The 21,964-nt window shown below is 49.1% G+C and overlaps 1 protein-coding gene across 1 annotated transcript in view; it reads right to left on the bottom strand.

Annotated features, from left to right (window-relative positions):
• Positions 1–1,363: 1,363 nt before the first annotated feature.
• The window catches only part of EPSTI1 (epithelial stromal interaction 1), a 78,367-nt gene continuing 57,766 nt past the window's right edge, over positions 1,364–21,964 (bottom strand). The window contains exons 11-12 of the mRNA XM_054973042.1: positions 4,244–4,294; positions 1,364–1,789 (exon numbers count right to left, since the gene is read on the bottom strand). Of these exons, the coding sequence (XP_054829017.1) occupies positions 4,274–4,294 (21 nt within the window). The 3' untranslated portion in view covers positions 1,364–1,789; positions 4,244–4,273. The remainder of the gene's footprint in view (positions 1,790–4,243; positions 4,295–21,964) is intronic.

Here is a 21,964-nt window from a genome sequence, read left to right as displayed (position 1 = left end):
CCTGCTTGTCTCCCGGGACACACCATCTGCTTTTTGTATTTTGGAATTTCACTCTTGGTCTCTTCTCTGATGATCATGACTGATCTCCATGGTCCTATTTCTCCCCCCCCCCCAGTCTCCTATGTCGCCCCACCAAGGCACAAGGGTGGCCTCCGCTGACCCCCGTGTCCCTCAGCCACAGTCCCACATACCCAAAAGCAAACACAGAGGGTTCCTTTGAGGTCACTGCCCATTTCTCTCAGGTATTGTTCCTTGCAGCGCCTAGCAACACAAAGCCCCTGTACAAAAAGGCACTTCATCTCCAGGATGTGTAAACAATTACAGCTTTCCACAGTAAACATTTTAATTTCTGCACTCCAAATGTTCAGAGGTTAAACTAGATCTACCTGTCCAGGGAAACTGGATCTGCAGCCTCTTGTGTGGTCCAATCTCCCAGGCTAGCAGGGGGCCCAATTCATATGTCAATATGGTAGCCAACACAACTTGGCACCGGAACCTGTATGCAACCAGTGAAGTCTCAGGGAACCTCCGTAAAGCTAGATGTCTCCACCCCACCCCCGCCCCCCGCCCCAGGAGGATGGAAGGATTTGAGAGGGTTTAAAGAAGAGGTTTGGGAGGGTGTTCGGGGAGGGGGCAGGTTGTGTTATCTTGTAGTGTGTGTTAGAGTACAGGGAGTTGATATGAGAAGACGATGTTAATGAAAAGAGGCCAGGAAAGGCTGGAAAGATGAGATGTACCTTTGAAATTGCCTCCTAGTGGGTAAATTTTAGACTGAGGGAAAGGGGATTGCATTTATTGCTCATTTTACTTTCCCTTTGCTCAGAAGTATATATACATTTGCTCAATTATATGGGTTTTTTTAACCAATGTAACCAAAGTTATATTTCTCTTTTTAGAAACCGATGGCCTGCCTGTAACTGCAAAAAAGCCAGATTTGTCCCATGCTTACCAAGGTACAGAGAGAAGGGCGTGGAGACGCCTGCCTAGATCCGAATTACCTTAGCTGGCAGCGTTCCATTAATTTCTTACAGCCATGAAGTTTGAAGGAAGTGTCAAGTTCTTAATTTGAAGAAAGCTCTTTGATTTTTAAAAACAGTCTGTATAGGTCAAGATAACTAAGAACTGGAGATAAGTTGTTAGAATCTGGTGGTGGGCAGTGAAATAGAATCCCATATGGCTAACAGAGGCGGGAGGTTTAGAAAAAAGTTGGGGGGGTGAAATCCTCATTCAGGATGTCCAGGATGACCAGGGCCAGGCAGTGAAAGCTCCCCCCCCCCAACAGAAAGCACAGTGCCGGCAGGCCCACCATTTTGCCACAGCCCCACCCATGGAGATATTTTACCAGAGAGGATTTAAGCTTTTATTTAGCATTTCAGAATTCTTTTCATCTTTAAAAAAAGACTCAAATTCAAAGCAGATAAAAATAATCAATAAGTTAAAAATGAGTAGGTATACAGAAAGAGCTTTTTTGCTTTTTCCAAGTCAGATTCCTTGTCAGTCTAAGCTATAAAGATCACTTATTGCCATTTCCAAAGAAACGGATATAAACCCTCTTGAGAAACGCAGGGCCACTGCGACAGGCAGCACAAGCAGTAAGAGGACTCGTCCGAGATCCAGTTAGTGTTACCTAACCAAATCAATAGCATGAAAATCTTACGAGCCACAGAGAAGAGAGGGCAGGTCAAGCAGGCGTGTTTGAACAGAGCGAAAAGAGCTCCCGGGGGCGTTTCCCAAGTCCATTCCTCTGAAGCCAGATAAAAGTGCTGTGTGTAGAATTGTGTGAAGAATCCTGTAAAATGAGAATCAGAGTTAGTCTTACTGAATTTAAACAAATAAAAGTCCAGCCTTTGTTTAGGATGGGGGAAAAGTCAAAGCTGTTTCGTTGCACGTGTCTGATCCCCTCCCCCCACTTCCCTGAACATTTTGAATAGTTTATCCATAAAGTGAATTGCGACTGTGGAGAAAAGAGTTCTCTATGAAGGAAAACAAAGGCTATTTCTAACGGTTTCTAAACACGTTATTGTTATTTTGGAGGGTGGGTAGAGGTTTTGTAAAGGAATAGCCAGAAGGGCTTCAAAGGGTTACAGAAGTGGTGAAGCCAGTGCTGTTGCTCCAGAGGGGCTAAAAGGCCACTGAGAAGAGCCTGCGTGTTCAGAACAGGGTTCCAGTCAGGAGGGGGCTCCTGAAGTCTGGATTCCAGAGTGAGCCAGAACACGGCTTGACCTAGCACCAGCAGCTGATTGGACAGAACCTTCCCAGAATCTCTTTATAAAAGGCAAGCCGTGTTGCCGATGACTCGCTTTTTATCCCCACGCAGGTGGACTCTGCAGGGATAAAAAGTGAGCCACTGACAACACAGCTTACCTTCTCACTGCCACTGCGGCCTCCTTGGGCACTCCAGAGGCCTGGGAAGGCCCCGTGCAGCAGTGCCGCACTCCAAAGGCCTGAGAGGTTGAGAGGCTCATGAGGCTGTTTTCTAGAGCCCCGTGTTTGCACAACGGGCTTGGTTGCTGGTTGTATATAAATGGCAGGGGATGGAGGCAGTAGAGAAGCAGCTGGAAGGCTGAAGAAGTAAAGGAAGTTAACAGCAGAGGCCTTCCAAGAGCTGGCTGAAAGAGATCCTGAAGCCAAGGAGGATTCACTGACAAAGGAAAGGCAGGAGAAAGAGCACGCATGGCCTGGGAAGAGGCTAGAAGATCTGTGGCACTCTCTGTCTGAAGAGACCATGTCTTGGCAGGACCAGAAGGAAGACTACGAAGCAGCGTGAGGCAGTCCTCTGCCTCCGTCAACAGGAAGCCGCCAAACTAATCAGGACATTCCCCCACAGTAAGTCTAGGAAGTACTGGCTGGGATGGAGGAGTCGGGAAGTCTGGCCTTTCCACAGGGAGAGGGACTAGTAGAGCCTTATCTAATAGACAACCTGGTGAGGCTTACAAACACTGGGGTCTCCTCAGATTGTCACACAGACTATAGAACAAAAACCCTGAGATGAACTTAAAACTCAGGGGCCTGGATCTTTTCGCCTAATTGGGGCTTTCCTCCCTCTTGGCCTGCTCATGAGTTAAGCCCCAATCCCGTGGGACTTCTGATAGTCAGCCTGACAAATTCTGCATCATATTTTCAACCAAGATATAGGATCTGTACCACTTCGCCTGTAAAACATTCAGACAAATATTGTTCTCCAAGAGTAAGAGGACACTGCTGATGCATGGGTTGGAATATTGGATATTATTTATATTTATTGTCTCTTCTGGGTGCAGCTATGGAGCTTGCCTTCCAGTTCACGTTCCTAGACTGGAGCTGTGCTTGGTGCATGGGATATGAACCTATAAAACTTTCAGCAGCCGTCTCAGTTAACTTCATTTAATTCACTGGGCGAGCAATCTTTGTATTTTTATTTTATTTATTTATTTTATTTACATCATTTATCGGCTGCCCTTCTCACTGAGACTCAAGGCAGATTACACTGTGTGATTTAGTACAGTCAATTTCAAGGACATTTCAATAAACTATGTAATAGGGTATATAAATGCAAATTTGCAAAGATTTAAAACCAGCAGAAATCCAATACAGAGTTGAAGAAATGCTGAAGACAGAGCACAAGCAAGCCTAAGACTGACTATAAAACAACATAGAACTACCCAGTAGGATCATACTTAAAGAAACATATAGTACATAGCAGCACCTAACAGTAGAGTCTATGGTCCCTGGCTCTTTACTGATGCTTCTCTTTGAGGCCACTGCCTTACAGTACAGCTTTCTTTTCTGAGTTAGTTTATATGGGAGCTCAGTGCCAAGACTAGGAATTTGGAATGCAAACTTGCTTTCTCCCAATCGCCAGTTGCTCTCTCGGGCCTCTGCTCTCCCAGCAGGCTTCCTCGTTCTCTCACTCCACAGCCCACCAGCAGAGAAGCCCAGAAGAAGAATTGCCCACTCTGGGTTAGGAAATATCTGGACATTTGGGGGTGGAACACGGGTAGGGCAAGAGCTCAGCAGGGTATATTGCCATAGAGGAGCCCTGCAAAGCAGCCATCTTCTCCAGGGGAACTGATTTTGGTTGTCTGGAGAACTGTTGTAATTCTGAGAGATTTCAAGGCGCCACCCGGAGGTCGGCAACCCTACTCAGCAGGCCTGGCACCTTCTGGAAACCCACTTCTCATTGTCACATCCCAGGAAAGCTCTTCAGATGTATTCTCTTTGGTAGCATTTTAATACAAATCCAATCTTTATATAGGAAACTTACCGGGGAGGGAGGGGGTTAGATGTTCACTTTTCACAAGAAATAATGAGGCTCCTGCAGAAATAAGAATTCGGTATCAGCGGATTCTCACTATATGAGGCAGGACAGCTGGCTTTAAGACCCGCGATCAGAGCTCCCATCGTCGATCCCTGCACCAAAAGGCCCTCTCACTCCATTCATTCTGATCAGGCAGGGTAACCCAAGACACGCACACTACCAGCAGGTCAACTTACAGGACCAAGTAATTTTGGGAGATTTCGACACACGTCTGTTTACACATCTAAGGAATAAGATATTTTTCTGAGCCTAGAAAACAGGGTCGCACCTACCTGAAACTGTTGTTCGCTGAGGTCTTCTGTGCAGGCACACATGGGGGACCACACACGCACAGGCCTGCCAGCCAGAGGATTTTGTAGCTTTAAAAGTCGCTAGAGGGCACTCGGCGCCTCCCAGAGCGCAGGCGTGGCTGTTTCCCCACCGAAACAGCCTACTCCCGGGAGGTGCGGCACCCTCTGCCCTCGGCTCCTCTTGCCGCCGCACTCCTCAGTAAACATTAAGAGCATCAGCGGGGAAGGAGGGAGGGTGCGTGTGCCTGCACAGAAGACCTCAATGAACAACAGTTACAGGAAGGTGCGACCCTGTTTTCATTGTCGGTCTTCTGTACAGTCCCCCATGGGGGTTTAACAAGCTGCTTACCTGGGTGGTGGAAACTTGCTCTTCAGTAGAATATTGATTGCAGTACCGCTGTGTCCATTGTTGTCTCTCGTCTGTTGAGGACGTAGCGTCTCACAAAGGTGTCCACCGATGACCAGGTCACTGCTCTGCAGATGTCTTGCAGGGGAACCCCTCTCAGCAATGCTGTTGACATTGCCTGTGACCTGGTAGAGGGCACATGCACCCCCAGTGGACAAGGTAAGTTGGCATTCTTATAGCATAGTTTAATAGCATGTACCACCCATGGTCTGTACACGCGATGGTCTGTACACTTGCTCCTTTCCCTTTTTTGGTTCCTATGTAGCACATAAACAACTGTCTATCTACTCAGAAGCCCTTTGTACAATCTAAATAAAACAATATTGCCCTCCTTACATCTAATGTGTGAAGAGCCCTTTCTGCTTCACCTGAATGGTTCGGACAGAAAACTGGCAGTGAAATCTCCTGTGTCGCATGGAACTATGACGCTACCTTAGGTAAGAATTCCAATTTTGGTCTCAAGACCACTTCCTCTCAGTGTATTTTGAGGAATGGTTGGTCTACGCATAGAGCTCCCAATTCACTGACTCTCCTAATAGCTGAGGTTATCGCTATTAACATCACCACCGCCACTGTCATAGCTCTTAGGTGACAAGGAGCTACGGGTTCAAAGGGGTTCAACGTTAATTTGGTCAACACTAACTGCAGTGACCATTGGGATACTAGCCTCCCCATCGGGGGAAACAGATTTCTTAGACCCTTCATGAACAGTTTCTAAGTGTAATGTGAAAACACTGTCCTCTTGTCAATAGGCATGTGAAAGGCCGGAATAGCTGCTAGGCAGACTTTCACTGAGGAAAGAGGAAGTCCCTTATTCTTCAGCTCCAAAAGAAATTCCAAGGGGCCACTAATTGGACTGATCTCCCGTTCTATCGCCCAAGTCACAATCTTTCCCATTTGTATGCATAGGATTGTCTTGTAGACAATCTCTTGGCGTTCAATATAACTTTGCTGTTCCAGCAGCAAGTTGAATATATTACTCAGTATGTACTAGACCAGAATGTATGCCTATAGTTTTAAGAGAAGTGCATCTTGTGAGTTGTAGTGCCTTACCCCACGGATTTCAGTTCCTGGGGCATTCAGAGTCTGCCTTTGTTCATGCACCCCTCAGCAGGGAGAGGAGCAAGTCATCTCCCCGCCCCCCATTCACTGGGTCTACAAAGCTCCGCCATGGACCTTTATGCATGAAAGATGCACTCTCTCCTTTCGTTATTTAGTAAGAACTGTGAGTAGAGATTCCTTGAATGTGTGAAGAAGTTAAATAAGAACCATTTAAGTTGTAGCCCGTGCGTGTGCGTTGACACTTGACGACAAAGGGTTGGGATTCCCTCCTCGCGTTGGAATAACCACCTCCGCAAATTCTGTGGAAAGACATCCTGTGGGTTCAGTAACCATGCAGTCAGTTTGCGTTTGTTTACAGCATGATGAAAACCCCCTTGACACAGTATCAGATCTGGTCCCTTGAGAAGGTGGTGAAACATCTGGCTGGCCATTTGGTACAATCGACGGATCCTGGGCTTCCTGGGCCAGGAGGCTGTCACTATTATTGCTGTCATCCCTTTTGCCTGCATCTTGCTCACCATCCTCGATATCAAAGGTGTTGGCAGGAACGCGTAAAATGACGAAGTGATCTGGAAGGCGTCCCCCAGTGAGTGTGGTTCCAAGCCTCCCCTGGAGCAAAACAAGGGTGCGTTCTGGTTTTCTTCTGTGGCAAACAAGTCTCTCTCTGGGGAACCCCACTCTCGGAACACAGGTTCAATGTTAACGGCCCCTGATGGACCACTCGTGTGTGAGTCTGCACCGATCCTGCTTAGTCTGTCTGCGATGATATTTTCTGCCCCTGGTATGTGTACTGTTTGCAAGTGAACGTTATTTCTGACAGCCCATTCCCATCGCACTGTGGCCTCCAGGCACAAGGAGCGGGATGTTGTTCCCCCTTGTTTGTTCACACAGAGCATTGCTGTACTGTTGTCTGTTAACACTTGCACATTCTTGCCCTTGACCACATCTGAGAAGGCAAAACATGTCACCCTTAATTAAAGTGCATGAATACATAGGGAAAGTTCATCCTCTGCCCAAATACCGTGGGGGCTGCAAGATCCTCACCATGTGCACCCCCCCCACCCTGATGTAGCAGCATCTGTGGTAATGGTCACTTCTGTACAAACTGAGCTACATGGTATCTCTTCCATCATGATCATCTACTAACCACCAATGAAGGCTTCTGAGGACCATCCTAGGAATAAACAGGTTTTACTTACCATAACTGTTGTTCATCTAGGTCTTCCGTGCAGGCACACATGGGACTGCGCACGCGCAGGCCTGCCGATACCGGAGATTTTAATAGCTAAAAACCACCAGGGGGTGCTCCCGCCTCCCAGCGCGCATGCGCGGCCGCTTTCCCCGCCGAAACGGCTCCTAGGAGGCGGAGCGCCCCTCACATACCCTCAGTTCCTCTTTCGCCGCCCCCTGCAAGGTAAGTACCAAGAGAGTTAGCGGGGAAGGAGGGAGGGCATGTGTGCCTGCACGGAAGACCTAGATGAACAACAGTTATGGTAAGTAAAACCTGTTTTTCATCTACGGTCTTCCTGTGCAGTCCCACATGGGAAGATTCCAAAGCTTAATACCTGGGTGGAGGTGACGCCAAGGCATCACTCAAAGATGGAGTGCAGAACAGCTGTGCCCACCGCTGTCTCCTTTCTATCTAGGATGTCCAGCGCATAATGCTTCACAAAAGTATCCGCCGAGGCCCACGTCGCCGCTCTGCAGATGTCCTGGAGTGGAACACCCCTGAAGAGAGCCGCTGACGACACCTGGGACCTGGTGGAGTGGGTATGCACTTCCAAAGGACAAGGTAAGTTAGCAGCAGAATAACAAGTCAGTATAGCCTGGACCACCCATCTAGAGATAGTCTGAGACGAGGCCAGGTTACCCTTATTCTGTCCAGCAAAACAAACAAATAAATTAGAGTCAATCCTAAACGGTTTCACCCTATCCAAATAAAATAGAATGGCCCTTCGAACATCCAAAGAATGAAGGGCCGTCTCTGCCTCAGAAGCCGGAGTTGGAAAGAAAACCGGTAGAACCAATTCTTGAGACAAATGAAAACGGGATACCACTTTAGGCAAAAATTCGACCTTTGTACGAAGAACGACCTTCTCAGGGTGGAATTTCAAATAAGAGGGCTCGCAGGACAACGCCGCTAGCTCCCCAACCCTCCTGGCTGAAGTAGCCGCAACCAAAAAGGCCACTTTCATGGACAAAAAACGGAGTGGACAGGAAGCCAAGGGTTCAAAAGGCTTAGACATCAAACGAGTCAGAACCAGGGGCAATGACCACTGAGGGACCAAAGCCCGCACAGGGGGAAACAAATTATTCAACCCCCGTAAAAATAATTTAGCAGAATAGTGGGAAAAAACAGATTTTCTATCCACTGGAGGGTGAAAAGCAGAGATGGCTGCCAGATAAACCTTGACTGAGGAGTTGGCCAAACCCTCCTGTTTCACCTCCCACAAAAAATCCAAAATATCAGAAAGGGTGGACTCAAAAGGATCCAAACTCCTGCGACTACACCACACAGAAAATTTGTTCCACTTAAGGGCATAAGACTGCCTGGTAGACAAACGTTTAGCATTTAAGAGAACATTAGTCACAGCCTCGGAGAAGGCAGCCCCGGCCTGATCAACCACGCTGTGAGTTTGAGTCTCCTGATGTCGTGGTGAAGAACCCCCCCGCAGGTCAGGAGATCGGGAACCACCGGGAGACGGATTGATTGAGTCTGCAGACTCAGAAGGGAGTGAAACCAGGGTTGCCTCGGCCAATACGGGGTCACCAGGATGACGGACGCCCTGTCCCTCTGGACCTTGCTGAGGACCCGTGCCAGAAGCGGGAACGGAGGAAAGGCATAACACAGGGGACCTGACCAACTTAACTGAAACGCGTCCCCACTTGATTCTGGGCCTACTCCTCCTCTGGAACAATAAGCAAGGACCTTGCGATTTTCCACTGTCGCAAAGAGGTCCAACTCTGGAGTCCCCCATTCCGAGAAGATAGGGGCGAGATACTTGTCCTGGAGGGACCACTCGTAGTTTTCCCTGTGGAGTCTGCTCAGGTGGTCCGCCATGGAATTCTGTACCCCTGGGATGTGAACTGCATGCAGCCACACAGCATGATCTATGGCCCACTTCCAGAGTCTCATTGCCTCTGTGCAGAGAGCCACAGACGCCGTGCCACCTTGCTTGTTGATGTAAAACATTGCCGTCGTGTTGTCTGTCAGGACTTGAACGGACTTGTTCCGCACGACATCTGAAAAGGAGATCAATGCATATAAAATTGCCCGTAACTCAAGAATATTAATATGTTCCTCACGTTCAGACTCAGACCATAACCCATGGGCATAAAAGCCAGCACAGTGAGCCCCCCAACCGAAAAGGGAAGCATCTGAAGTAACTGACAGATGAGTTTGTTGAAAACCAAACTCCACCCCTTTAAATAAATTAGCATCATCCAGCCACCACTCCAGGGAGGACACCACCCCCTAGGGACGGAAAGTCTCCTATTTTGAGAATCACGGGCCGGTGAGAACACTGAATTGAACCACAATTGGAAGGGTCGCATAAATAACCTGGCTAGTGGAACCACTGCTGTAGTAGAAGCCATGCAACCCAAAAGGGTCTGGATAAAGCGAACAGATTGGAAACGACACCTCTGAAGGGCTGAAATAAGCCTCTTAATTTTTGAAGCACGCTCTGTAGGTAAGAAGCCTGCATCCCTAGCACCATCCAAAATTACTCCAATAAATTGGATGGAGCGCACAGGAGTCAACTGGGATTTCTTCTGATTAACAAAAAGACCCAGGTGTAAACATAAATTTAAAGTGAGAGACACCTGATTAGACACAGATTCAGCAGAATCACCAACCAAGAGCCAGTCATCCAGATAAGGAAAGATTTGGCAGCCCTGGAGGCGTAAATGAGCCACCACCACTGCCACACACATAGTGAACACTCTAGGTGCAGTGGCCAACCCAAAGGGCAAAACATTGTATTGAAAAACACGTTGACCATAGACAAAACGTAAAAACTTTCTGTGCTCAGGGAAAATTGAAATATGAAAGCACGCATCCTTCAGATCCAGGACTGCAAACCACGACTGTCGGGGTAACAAAGTTAAAACCATTTGTAAAGTAACCATTTTGAATTTACGAACTCGTATAAATTTATTCAATCCCCTGAGATCCAGGATAGGCCGAAGCCCACCATCCTTCTTCTCCACTAGAAACAGGTTGGAATAGAATCCCAAACCAGCTGAAGCAACCGGAACCTCCTCTATAGCCCCTTTCTGCAATAGGGCTGAGAGCTCCCCCAGGATCTCTGAACGAGGGGGGTCAGAAGAAAACACAGGGAGACGTAGGTAAGGTAAACCAAGAAATTCAACTTTATAACCAAACTGGATAATAGACAAAACCCAAACATCGGAACAAATTGAACACCACGCATCCAAGAAAGCATTAAGCCTGTCCCCAAATGTGGGGTCAGGTCCCTGTGATTGTCAGAATTGCTTATGCAATTGGTCCTGGTCCTTGGCCTGATGCTGTTGGGAACCAGGCTTGGGACGTTGGCCCTGCCTCCGTCTGGGAAAGGCAGATTGTGGGCTCTGGTAGCTCCTGCGCGGCTGGTAAGCATACCCTTGATAGGGCTGATAGCGGTGTCGTCTGCCACGCTGGAAGGAACGATAGTAGGGGCAAGAAGACTGCTGCGACGGTTGGTGTAGAACCCCATACGAGCGGGCTGTCAGACGGTCGGTCCTCTTTCTTAGAGAGGAACTCGTCAGTTTTCTCTGAGAACAGGGTGGTGCCCTCGAACGGCAGGTCCTCAACCCTGTTCCTCGTCTCCACTGGTAGGGCGGTCGTGCGAAGCCAGGCGTACCTGCGCAGTACCACCGAGGAGAGGAGCGATCTAGATGCGGTGTCAGCCATACTTCGCCCAACATTGATCTGGTGTCTGGATAGGCGGACAGCCTCCTCCTGAATGACCCGAAGCAAGGTGCGCTGGTCTTCGGGAATCTTAGGAAGAAAAGACGCCACCTTCTTCCATAAGAACAGTTGGTAGGCCGCCATCATTGTGGCATAATTCGCCACTTTGATGCCAAACGTAGCTGAAGTATACAACTTTCTGCCCAAGGCATCGATCTTTCTACTATCCTTGTCAGTTGGAGCCGACAGAGAGCCCTGGCGAGGCCGAGCTTGCATCTCCTCAGTGACAAGTGAGGATGGAGGAGGATGAACGGCCAGGAACGGATGAGCATCATCTTTGGTCCTGTACAAGCTCTCCACCTTCCGGTTAGTGGCGGTAGCAGACACAGGTCGAGACTGCAGCTTCTTCCAAAGATCAGCAAACCCCTCTATAAGGGGAAAGGCAATCGAGGGAGTAGATCCTGAATAGATATGTTGCAATATCTTATCACTAAATTTAGATTCAGTGGAAGTCACTTCAAGGTCCAAGGCTTTCGCCATTCTTTGGAGCAACTCGTTATAGGCCCGAAAATCATCAGTGGGCGAAGCCTCATCAGATGGCCCAATTTCCCTTTCAGGTGACTCCGACAAAGGAGAAACACTGTAGCGGGCCCGGGGCCGCGGAGAGACCCGATCCGACGGGAGGCGGGACGGGTCATATCCAACATTGGAACCGACTCGAAACGAGGGAGACAACGAAGCACCTCTATAATGTCGGTCAGAGTAGTATGAACTCTCCCTACTAAAGTAACGAGGAGCAGGTTCATCTCGACGTCGACTCTCCCTGGATCGGCTCCGGTGGGACCGCGGCGGGCTCCGACAGCTAGAGCGACGGGTAGACCGACTCTGTCGACTCCGAACCGACCGAACCGAGCCCGATTCGTAGGAGGCCGATCGGGCCCGACCCGAAGGTGTAAGAGGCTTCTCGAGGAGTATGACGTTGTCCTCCTGAGCCTCCCGGTCCGGAGGAGTCTTGGACTGCGGACGATCACTCGCTTCTGCCTGCTGCTCCACTTGGACAGGAGTGGAGTCAATCGGAACCGATGGGGGAGAGGTGAGTAAACCTTCCAGCACTGCCTTATCATGCTTACTGGAATGCTTATGCTTTTTCTTCTCCTTTTCAGGAACGGTCTTCGACTTTACAGAGGGATCCGAAGTCGTCGGAACCGTAGAGGTTGTATGAGTCGGAGGAGTCGACCTCGGAACCGACGGAGTCGAACTTCTACGGGCTCCATGGGCAGGTGAAGCCTGGACAGCCGACGAGATCGAAGGAGGTCGACTTGCCAAATGTCTCGGAACCGAAGCGGTCGGTTCCGACAAACTCCAACCCGAAGGGATCCTCTCGGGCCTCGACTCTGAGCGACTCGGAGACGGTTGTGAACGAGGAGTCTTGGAACCCGACGCCACAGGAGGACGAGAGGACGCAGACGGAGCAGACGAAGACTTCGGTGGAGGGTCCTCGACCAACATCGCACGCTGCCAGAGGAAGGCATGCAAACGATCCGCCCGTTCCGCCCTGGCCTTGGAGGTAAATGCGCAGCAATGCTTGCACGCCTGAGTGTTGTGTGTTTCTCCAAGGCAATATAAGCAAACGGAATGACCATCCGACCTTGTCATCTTACGATTGCAGGTCTCGCAACGCTTAAACAAGGCCTTCTCAGACATTGCGAACGAAGAAAGCTGTAAACCTCAACGATCGGCGGCGAAAGAGAAACTGAGGGTATGTGAGGGGCGCTCCGCCTCCTAGGAGCCGTTTCGGCGGGAAAGCGGCCGCGCATGCACGCTGGGAGGCGGGAGCACCCCCTGGTGATTTTTAGCTATTAAAATCTCCGGTATCGGCAGGCCTGCGCGTGCGCAGTCCCATGTGGGACTGCACAGGAAGACCGTAGATGAAATTAAACTTCTCTTCCTGTGCATGCACTACAGTACAGTAAACTGATTAAAACCCTAGTTGTAGTTCCCTCATGCGCAGCCTGGCCAGTGGAATTACAGCTGTAGTGGAAGCCATAAGACCCAGTAGCATCTAGATTCATTTGGCTGATTGAAACCTATGCCTTAAGAATATCCTGACCACGCCTTTTAACTTCAGAGCCCTCTCAGTAGGTAAAAATGCTCTGTTTAGCGAGGTGTCTGAAATAGTACCCATGAATTGAACTCGTCTCACGGGGGTCACTTTGGATTTCTTGTGGTTTATGATCAGGCCCAGTCTTGAACAGGTGTTTAACGTTAAGTCCACCTGTCTGAGTAAATCTTCATCTGACAGGACTCAAATCAGCCAATCATCTAAATATGGGTATACGGGACAACCTAGGGCCCTCAGGTAGGCCACCACCACCGCCACGCACTTAGTGACTACCCGAGGGGCTGTGGACAGTCCAAAGGGAAGCAGCTGATACTGACATATATTGTCTTGTAAATCTTAGGTCTCTCCTGTGGGAGGGGTGAATAGAAATGTGGAATTACGCATCTTTTAAGTCAATTACTGCGAGTCAAGAAGTGGAGGGCAGCAGCGTCATTACCAATGTAGTCATCCCGAACCTCTGCAGTTTGATAAACTTATTAAGATTCCTGAGGTCCAGTATGGGTCTAAATCCCCCATCTGTCTTCTCCACTAGGAAGAACTTGGAATAGAAGCCCAGTCGCTCCTCCTCGCTAGATACCTGCTGGACAGCTCCCTGGCCAATAAGGGCTTTCAGCTCCTCTAGCAACTCAGGCTGGGGATTGTTATCAGACTTGCCAGGAAAATACAAACACGGTAAGTACTCAAATTCAATTTTATAACCAAACGTAATTATATCGAGCACCCATACATCTAAGGTGATGAGACACCAGGCTGAACAGGAGGCCCTGAGCCTGTCGCCAAACGGTGGTGCAGTGTCCCGTTCTAGTCAGAAGTGCTTCTGGGCAGGGGGTTGGACTAGACGGTCTGTGCGGCCTCTTCCAACTCTGTGATTCTATGATTCTATGATCATGCTGTTGTTTCTTGCCAGGCTGGGATCCACGTCTAGATGTGTGGGCCAGCTTCCTCTTCAAGAAGCTCCCTTGACCGGCCTGATATGGGCAGTTCTGAGGATCCACGAAGCTCTGATAAGGCTGGTATTGATACTGCCTACCCCTGTAGGGCTGCTGGTGCTTGAATTATGGTTTGCTAGGTCCTTGCTGAGTTGATGGAAGGTCCCCATATGACCTGGCAGTCTGCCTATCCTTTCGCTTCTGTGAGAGGTAGTCATCTGTCTTTTCTAAAAATAGCGATTTGCCCTCAAAGGGGAGGTCCTCCACTTTATTCCTGGTCTCCGGCAGTAGGACTGTGGATTGCAACCACACACGTCTTCTTCTCACCAAGCACAGAGCTTCCTCCCTGATGACCTTTGCTAGAGGCTTTCGGTCTTCTGGAAGCTTCTGGAAGGCCGCCGCCTTCCTCCATAGAAAAATCTGATACATGCCCATCATAGCGGTGTAATTGGGAATCTTTATGCCCAGTGCAGCTGATGCATATATTTTTCTGCTGCTGCCATCTAATTTCCTCCCCTTTATCCGAAGGAGCCGAATGTGGCCCTTGAAGCCGTCGCGATGGCATCTTCTCAGTCACTAGAAAGGAGGGAGGAGAGAGCATCGAAAGAAAAGGGCATGAATCCTCTTTAGTCTTGTAGAAGTGCCTCAGCCTTCTTCGTTTGGGGCGTGTTAGAGGCTGGTTCCCCACACAGTGAGTTAATCAGTTCGACAAACCCTTCAATTACAGGGAAGGTCAGGCTGGAAGTAGCCCCTGAATGCAGGTGCTGGAGTCTCGTCTTTAGGTTTCGGGTCTGTAGGCTCAATGTCAACCTCCAGAGCCTCAGCCATCTTTTGAAGCTGCTCCGAGGAGGACTTGAAATCATCAGTAGGTGGAACTTCTTGTATATAGGATATTGGTGGGGCAGAAAAAAATTCAGGACTTGAAGATGAGTATTTTACCAGAGATCTATGATACTGAACAATGGACAACAAAAACACCCTGCTTGATACAAGCCACATCTGGACTTTTGGAAAGCCACACAACAGACTATGCAACAAGGCCCCTGCTGCACAATCCCAAGTCCACGATCCCTGGAACTTGGCTCTATAATTCCACTTGGTCCCCACTACACCCTTGCAAAGCACCTCAGATCCCAAAGAGTGAGGAGCAACATGAGTCAGGATGCAGCTGCATCTAGACCCAGGGATTTAAAAAATACTGAAAATGTTGAAGCCACGGGGGAAGGAAACCTGCTCCTCCATTAAGGCTAGAAATTAAGGAACCGATCAAATATTTACCGTTTTATCTTCCTTATCAAGATTAAATGTATTTTACTGCTTTACTATAAAATGGATATTTATAACTTACTTAGTATATAAAATTGTATTATTTGGCATATTTACAAAACTCCAAAACATAAATGCTGATATTGACTTCAATAGACTTAGCTGGATATTACTCTGCTTAGGATCGTACTGTTTATTTTCTACAAGCAAATCTGCATATACATCCAATACTAAAGAGACGGCTGTAAACTCCGGGACCCTCTCTTGTCTTAGTACCTGTATCTGAGAGCCAACCTACAAGTGACAGAGGTTAGGGGTCCACCCTGTGCCTGGGGACCCCATTTTAGAAGCATTTTAAAATTGTCAAAAGGCCCTGATCCAGAGCGTGCATGCGGTGTGGCAGCCCTGAGACCTCTTCTCTCTCCCTGGTGCCTTTTCAGGTGCCAAAAAACCCTCATCATTGTTGTTTCAGCACCCGAAAAAGAGAGCTGTCTGTGTGTGTGTGTGTGTGGTGGTGGTGGTGGAGAGACACAGGAGCTTCTGGGGATGATGCACACACGGATTGGGGCCTTGCAGCAATTTTAAAAGACCTGCAATAGCTTCTAAAAATGGCTGTGGCAGCCACAAGATGGACCCCTAGCTGCTGTCACATGTAGGGGTGTGCAAGGAAAAAACTTTCGGCTTTCTTGTTTCGGGATTACCCGAAACAAGATTCTCTACCGGCATTAGCCGAAAGCCGAAACAAGAATCTCTTTCGGGATTCGGGATTCGGCATTATTTCGGCATTCTTTCGGGATTCTTTCGGGTTTTTTTGCTGGGAAAATGCCTCCGTCTTTCAGGACGCCTGGAGGAGGCATTTTCCCACCAAATAAGCCCAAAATTGGTGGGGACCTTCCTCTAACCCTTCTCTAACAACTACCCAAGTTTCAGACAGATTGGACTTTGGGGGGCCATGTTATGGCCCCCCAAAGCAGGTCCCCCCATCCTCCCCATAAGAAAGCAAAGGAGCAGCATATTGTTAGCATGCTGCTGCTGATCTCTCTTCATTATTTCCTATGGGGAAAAAATGAAGAGGCAGGCTTCCTTTGCCAGGGGTGGCATTTTGCATGCAAAATGCCCCCCAGCCCTCAGGGGCCCTTCTCCCACCCCTCCTCCCACCCCCCACCAAGGCTCAGCCTGCTCCCACTTGGGGGGGCCATTTCATGGCCTCCCCAAGTAGGTGCTCTAATCTCTACCACTGACAGCTGGGGGAGGCTTGTGTTGCCAGGGGTGGCATTTTGCATGCAAAATGCCCCCCAACCCTCTGGGGCCCTTCTCCCACCCCTCCTCCCACCCCCCACCAAGGCTCAGCCTGCTCCCACTTGGGGGGGCCATTTCATGGCCTCCCCAAGTAGGTGCTCTCAGCCCCTAAAGTCCACCCCTCACAGCCCCACACAAACCCAGTTCCCCCACCCCAGCTGCCACACACAGACCCAAATCCCCCCAGTAGCCCCTCACAGACCCAAATCCACCCCCACCTGCCCCACACCCACCATAACCCCAGGAACAGGCTGGCCTGCCCTCCCCTTTTGGGAACCCCTAAACTCTCTTTCCCAGGGCAGTTCTGCACAGACAAGGGGTGCCACAATGGTGGCAGTGCCAAATCGTCCCTGGGAAAGAGCACCTGCCCTGGCACACAGACAACCACCCCCCTGACCCCCCCACCACCCGCAGAGAAGGCTGGCCAGCCTGCCCCATTGTTCCCTATGCTGGGAACCAACCTCCCATCAAAGAAGGGAACACAGACACACAATCATTAAGTTTAAAAAACCTTTATTTTCTCATTTTCAAATTACAAGTGGTCAACAAATCACAACATATTACACTTATTGTCCCTCATAGCACAACACAACACAATTAACTACACATCAGAGAATCTTAAACACAATTTTTTTTTTGAAATGGACAAACAGTAAAGTTTTGAACATTACAACAGGTCACATAGTGAGCGGGCACAACAGGGCATGGAAACAGAAGATGATCATAATAACTACCAGCCTAATACAACTCTCCCTCCATAACATGACTTAATGGGGGGGAACCACAGCAACAAAATCCCCCCCCCAACCCTCTGGGGCCCTTCTCCCACCCTTCCTCCCATCCCCCCACCAAGGCTCAGCCTGCTCCCACTTGGGGGGGCCATTTCATGGCCTCCCCAAGTGGGTGCTCTGCTCTCATCTCTACCACCGACAGCTGGGAGAGGCTTGTCTTGCCAGGGGTGGCATTTTGCATGCCAAATGCCGCCCTTCTCCCACCCTTCCCCCCTACCCCCCACCACATGCATTCCTTGACAATCAAGAAATCTGGAGTTAAATATAATGTGCATGTAAGTCCCTCAAAGACAGAAGCAATATGGAGGTAATGACCCATTTGATTTCCACAACCTCAGACACAATTAGGGATCCGTTTCCCCTTGGTGGGGGATCCCCCACTCTCACCTATCACCCCGAAGGGGGAAAGTCAGTGAATGAGCCTTCAAGGTACGCTCCAGGGGCTGCTGCCGTGATGTCACTGATGTCATCTGGCTGCCCTGAGAGTATGCCTGTGCTTTGCAGTGGGCTGATTTGGGCCCTACAGGCCAAAGCAGGATCCCTTGTGGCCCAAATCTGCCTGCTGTGAATTGTGCGTGCTCCCCAGCCTTGTGTGATGATCACATCACCTCCTAGAACAAACATCATCATGCCAGAGCATTGCCATTAAATGATCATGCGTGTGTGAACAGACCCTAAGTATCCTGTAGGCTTCAGTGATGGTATAGTAATGTTTTCACTCACATTATAGAGAGAGAGAGAGACAGAGAAGGGGGGGAGGCACTGAAGCTAGATTATTTCTTCTATTTTACTGTCCCCTTCCAAAGCCAGGGTGGCATTGGCACAATGCCCCCCTCCCCCCGGCCAGAGCCTTAGTACCAGTATGCATTGACAGGCCCATGCATCATAGTCCTTTTTGAGACCCAGCCAAGTTGTGCCTTTTGGAGAAAAATGTTCAAGTTGCTGGTGGGGGTATGAACAGTTTTTAGATATCCACTGTAGTGCAATGGCTAGAGAGTTGGTCTAGAATCTGGCAGACTCTGATTCTGTGCCTTGTAGGCTTGATGGATGTTCTTGGCTCAGCCTAAGTAAACAATTGTGTTGTGTTTTCCAGAGGCAGTCTACGTGATTTTGGGGCCCTGGACAAATGTTCTGGACGGGGCCCCAGAACCAGTGCCGCCCCACCACTGGCTCCTTGCCAAGGCCAAGCAATTTGGTCACCTAGGCCCCAGATAGAGTGGGCAGGAGTGCGTTGTTTCCTTCCTCCCCCCCCTCCACCCCCTCCAACAACTAAGAAGGCCATCGGTGGAGTCACTCCAATGTGAGGCATGGAGCAGCTGTCTATTGTTAGCCTGGTTGTGATGAGGGTGAAACAAATCAAGGGAGAACAGCAATGTGTAAACCACTCTAGGTTCCCATGGGGGAGAAAACCGGGGCATAAGATAAACCTTTAATTTGGTGGGGAGGGGGTATATACATTTTATGTGTATGTGTCTGTATGTTTTATGCATTCAAATCACTTGTGGTGTACTTTAGAATTATATTGAGCTCCACAGTATCCCAAAAACCTTGTCCATGTATTGCAAACCGCAGTCAATCTACCACATCTAGGGTATTCTTCTTTTCCCTACTGCCTTCAATTTTTCTTAGCATTATTGTCTTTTCTAGTGAACCTTGTCTTCTCATGATGTGACATAAGCACTATCATCAATTGATATCTTCAAGGGAGAAAGCAGGCCTGATTTGGTCTGGATCCCACTTACATGTCTTTTTCGGAGTCCATGGTACATGTAAATTGAAACTTTCTTCCCACTTCACAGTGTGAATGCTTTTTCCTCCTATGAGCTTAGTCTAAATTTTACTGTACTGATACTGCTCATTTGGCCAAAAGGCCTGCCCTTGATCAATGCCACATTAAATACTTCATAATAAAAAAATGTTTTTAGAACCATTTAAAAGTGTCCTTCAGTGCCATACGCTGATTTAAAAAAACATAAGCTAAATGTTTGGGAACACAACCAGATATGTGAATGACTGAAATGCAGCCCAATCCCACTGCTACTTAAAATCCATTTTTGATGGAGGTCTGGATTGTCTTACATTGGTGTCATTGGGCTTGGAATCAGGAACCTGGAAGCGTTCCATGGGGGCTACAACTTTCATGCCAAGGCTAAGAGGGTGGGAACGGGATCTCTCTGGGGTGGCAAACTCTGGCCTTGGAAGTTACTGGCAATTTGGGGGTGGGACTTGTGGAAAGGAAAATCTGAGTAGGGATCTCCCCCAGAATCCATGGTCCGCATTTGCCCTCTAAAGAGATTGCCCTTGGAAGCAGCCAGTTTCTCTGTAGGGAACTACTCTCTCTAACCTGAACTCAAGCCCAACCAGGAGTTTGGCAGCCCTAGGAAAATTTCAGAAAAAGATGGCAAAGGAGGGCCAGCAACTGATGGAGGCATGGAAGCCCACACCAGGACAGTAGCAGGGGCCTACTTGGGCACAAGGGACAACCAGTGCTCTCATCCCCCATAGTCCACTCCTTACAGCCCCACACAAACCCAGTTCCCCCACCCCAGCTGCCACACACAGACCCAAATCCTCCACTCAGCCCGTCTCAGAACCAAAACCACCCTCAGCTGCCCCACACCCAGTACCCCAGGAACAGGCTGGCCAGCCTGCCCCATTGTTCCCTATGCTGGGAACCAACCTCCCATCAAAGAAGGGAACACAGACACACAATCATTAAGTTTAAAAAACCTTTATTTTCTCATTTTCAAATTACAAGTGGTCAACAAATCACAACATATTACACTTATTGTCCCTCATAGCACAACACAACACAATTAACTACACATCAGAGAATCTTAAACACAATTTTTCTTTTGAAATGGACAAACAGTAAAGTTTTGAACATTACAGCAGGTTACATAGTGAGCGGGCACAACAGGGCATGGAAACAGAAGATGATCATAACTACCAGCCTAATACAACTCTCCCTCCATAACATGACTAAATGGGGGGGGAACCACTGCAACAGGGTCCAGCAGAACCTATGTCATTTCCTGTGGCTGTGCTTTCAGTTCAGACACACAAAGCTGAACTGGGCACTTCCAAGGCACTGGACAATGGTATTTCTGGAGCAGTTCTGCAGAGGTCTCCCCCCACCCCCACACCAGCCTCAGAATTTACCTGGGAACATCTGTGAGAGATCATCATTGGCCGGTGCCCATCCACCACTCTACCCGCATCCCCCAACCATGCAAACCCAACATTAACATCAAATTTTTTTTTTTTTAAACATGAACATTCAATCAACTTTTAAAAAACATAATCACAACATTTTTTTTTGGTTTTTTTTCCTTTTTTTTACATGAACGGAACATCAACTTTTAAAAAACATAATCACAACATTTTTTTGGGTTTTTTTTTTTTATGAACATTCAATCAACTTTTAAAAAACATAATCACAACATTTTTTTTTGGTTTTTTTTCCTTTTTTTTACATGAACGGAACATCAACTTGCAAAAAACAGTACAACAATTCTTCTACAATTTTTTTTTACAAGGAGTTCATCTGATAAAAACACCTAAGCAATCCCTATCTAACCTGTTTCTCCCTCCAGTAGCAATCCATGTTTCTGGGGCATTATTTCTCATAATAAATTTGGTCCCACAGGGTATGTCTCAGTGATGGGAGATGTTTTGAATACCCTGGGGGGGGGGCTTTCAAATTGCTGGGTGTTTTCCCTTTGCCACTGGTTCCTAACCACCCTCCCTCTACTGGCCGGTTTTAACTGTATATACAGGGTTTTATACAGGGGAGAGCGCGATTCCAAAGGATTGGACTCATAGAGGATGCAGGCCACAAGTTGGGCTCACCTCAGTCACTCTGGAAGTCCAGTCCTGAGAAATCGAAGAGGCGAGAGTTGACCTTCAGGAAGGTCAACTGCTCGACTCTCCATGGGAGAAGGCGAGTGCGATGTGGGCCGACAATGTCGCCCGCATGTGAAAAGACGCGCTCGCTCTCCACGCTCGTCGGAGGGCATGAGAGCAGCCGCTGCGCCTCGAGGGAGAGGTCCGGCCAGACCGACTCCTTCCTGGCCCAGTAGCTGAGCGGATCGGTGGAGAGCGACTCGCAGGGCTCCGCGAGGTAGTCCCTGACCATCGCCTCCGCCGGATCCTCTCTCACGGTCCTCACGACCCCAGAGGGGACGAGGGCCCACCGGAGCATCTCCATCTCCATCGGCACTCCGGTGGTGGCCTCGGGGGGGGCCTGCGCAGAGGGGGCGTCAGAGGGACCCGCACGGCAGGGCCCCTCTTGCGTCCCCCCTGTCGACAGGCGTCCCCTCTTGGCCTGCCTGCGCCTCACCCAAGAGCAGAGCCCGTCTCTGGCTTGGGTGAGGTTCCCGTCCCGCTCGGCGAAAGTGCCCTTTATGCGCGGGTCACACATGGTCGCCAACATGTATGACTCTTCCTTAGTGAGAGGAGTTAGCCTGGCAGCTATGCCCTGCTGCAGCCTTCTCACTAATGCGCGCACCGCTGGAACAAGGTCAGCACGGGGCGCGACCCGGTCTGCAAGGGTGGCCAGATTCCTCTGGAGCGTGTGCACCAGGGGAA

This window comes from Eublepharis macularius, chromosome 3, assembly GCF_028583425.1.
Source record: "Eublepharis macularius isolate TG4126 chromosome 3, MPM_Emac_v1.0, whole genome shotgun sequence".
NCBI classification, from domain to species: domain Eukaryota; kingdom Metazoa; phylum Chordata; class Lepidosauria; order Squamata; family Eublepharidae; genus Eublepharis; species Eublepharis macularius.
The sequence above is the reverse complement of the archived record's forward strand: the minus strand, read 5'-3'. Positions and strand labels throughout refer to the sequence as shown.